Source organism: Daucus carota, chromosome 7 (assembly GCF_001625215.2).
Source record: "Daucus carota subsp. sativus chromosome 7, DH1 v3.0, whole genome shotgun sequence".
In the NCBI taxonomy this organism is placed as follows: Eukaryota; Viridiplantae; Streptophyta; class Magnoliopsida; order Apiales; family Apiaceae; genus Daucus; species Daucus carota.
The window spans coordinates 11,675,463-11,677,193 of NC_030387.2; the positions used below are offsets into that span (position 1 = coordinate 11,675,463).

The window sequence follows — 1,731 nt, forward strand, 5'->3', positions numbered from 1 at the left end:
ATGATTCTGATATAGCCAGAAAGTGCGCACTCTTTGTTAGTCTATCCACGATAACCCAGATGACATCATTTCCTCTTTGTGTCCTTGGCAATCCTAATACAAAATCCATGGTGATGTGTTCCCATTTCCATTCAGCGACAGGTAGCGATTGTAATAATCCTCCTGGCCTTTGATGCTCCGCTTTCACTTGTTGACAAACTAAACATCTTGCCACCCATTCCGCAATTTCTCTCTTCATCTTAGGCCACCAAAAATATTGCTTTAAGTCCTTATACATCTTCGTAGATCCAGGATGTACTGAAAAAGATGATGAATGTGCGTCAGACAATATTTCCTTCTTAATCTCTATATCAGATGGTACACATATTCGATCGCGAAACCTCACGATGTCGTCGTGTCCTTTCATAAAATCTTTCTTTCCCAACTCTGAATTAGAATTATTCAGAATTTCTTTTAATCGTTCATCTTGAATCTGACTTGCCTTTAACTTTTCTAAGAACATCGGTTTGACCTTAATCTGACACAGTAAGCTCTTATCCTTCTTTTGCATACCAAACCCCACTCCAAATCTTTCTTCTTGAACATCCAGTGATTCTACTACGACACTCGCACAATTCCCGACTTCCTTCCTACTTAACGCATCAGCTACAACATTCGCCTTACCAGGCTGATATAAAATTTCACAATCATAATCCTTTAACAACTCCAGCCATCTTCTCTGCCTCATATTTAAATCTTTCTGTGAAAAGAGGTACTTTAAACTTTGATGATCTGTAAAAATTTTACACTTTCCTCCATACAAGTAATGCCTCCAAATTTTAAGCGCGAAAACTACTGCAGCCAATTCTAAATCATGGGTAGGGTAATTCTTCTCATGATTTCTTAATTGTCGAGATGCATAAGCAATTACCTTATCACGTTGCATTAACAGACATCCTAATCCTTTTCTTGACGCATCACTATAAATAACAAAATCTTCAGTTCCATCTGGTAATCCAAGTACTGGAGCAGACGTTAGTCTTTTCTTTAATTCAATAAAACTTTTCTCACCAACTTATCAAATTGCTCTAGTTCCAACAAAGAGACCCTTTCTCTAATTTGAGGTTTCAGTCCCTCCTGAAATCTCTGACATTTCCTAGCTTCAGTATTAACCTGATGAGGGGCAAACCTAGAAAGCTCCAAAAACTTCGACAAATATTCTGACACAGACATTCCTTCTTGCTTCAATCCTAAAAACTTCATCTCCATCTCATTTTTCATACACGTAGGAAAATATTTATCAAAGAACAACTCCTTAAACCTCGTCCAAGTCATTGTTGAACAATCTTCCGTCTGTTTAACAGTGTCCCACCAAAATACTGCTTCCCCCCTTAAAGAGTGTGTTGCGAATTTCACTTTTTGTTCATCCAAGCATTCAGAAATTTCTATCACTTTCTCCATTTCCTTAATCCACGTATTCGCAACATGCGGATCCAAATCTCCTTTAAATATCGGGGGATCAGCATCCTTAAAGGTCTTGTAAGTACACCTTCGTTTATTCTCACCTTCTCGCTCCGGATTATTTATACGATCTTGTTCTTCCACACGATCAGTGTTTACCTTAATTGTATTCGTATTTTCTTGATCTCCCCTAATAGTCTTCAACATATTTCTCATTTCCTCCAAAACCAACACCATCTCAGGACTAATTTGAATGCTAGGCCCAGCTCCACTACTATTTTCTTCATTCAT

The 1,731-nt window shown here is 38.0% G+C and overlaps 1 protein-coding gene across 1 annotated transcript; it reads right to left on the reverse strand.

Moving 5' to 3' along the window:
- Nucleotides 1–402: 402 nt before the first annotated feature.
- On the reverse strand, nt 403–1,731 carry LOC108194703 (uncharacterized). The gene is made up of 3 exons (XM_064081930.1): nt 1,087–1,731; nt 482–1,024; nt 403–426 (listed from the first exon to the last, which is right to left on the reverse strand). The coding sequence occupies exons 1-3, from the start codon at nt 1,729–1,731 to the stop codon at nt 403–405; spliced, it is 1,212 nt and encodes a 403-aa protein (XP_063938000.1).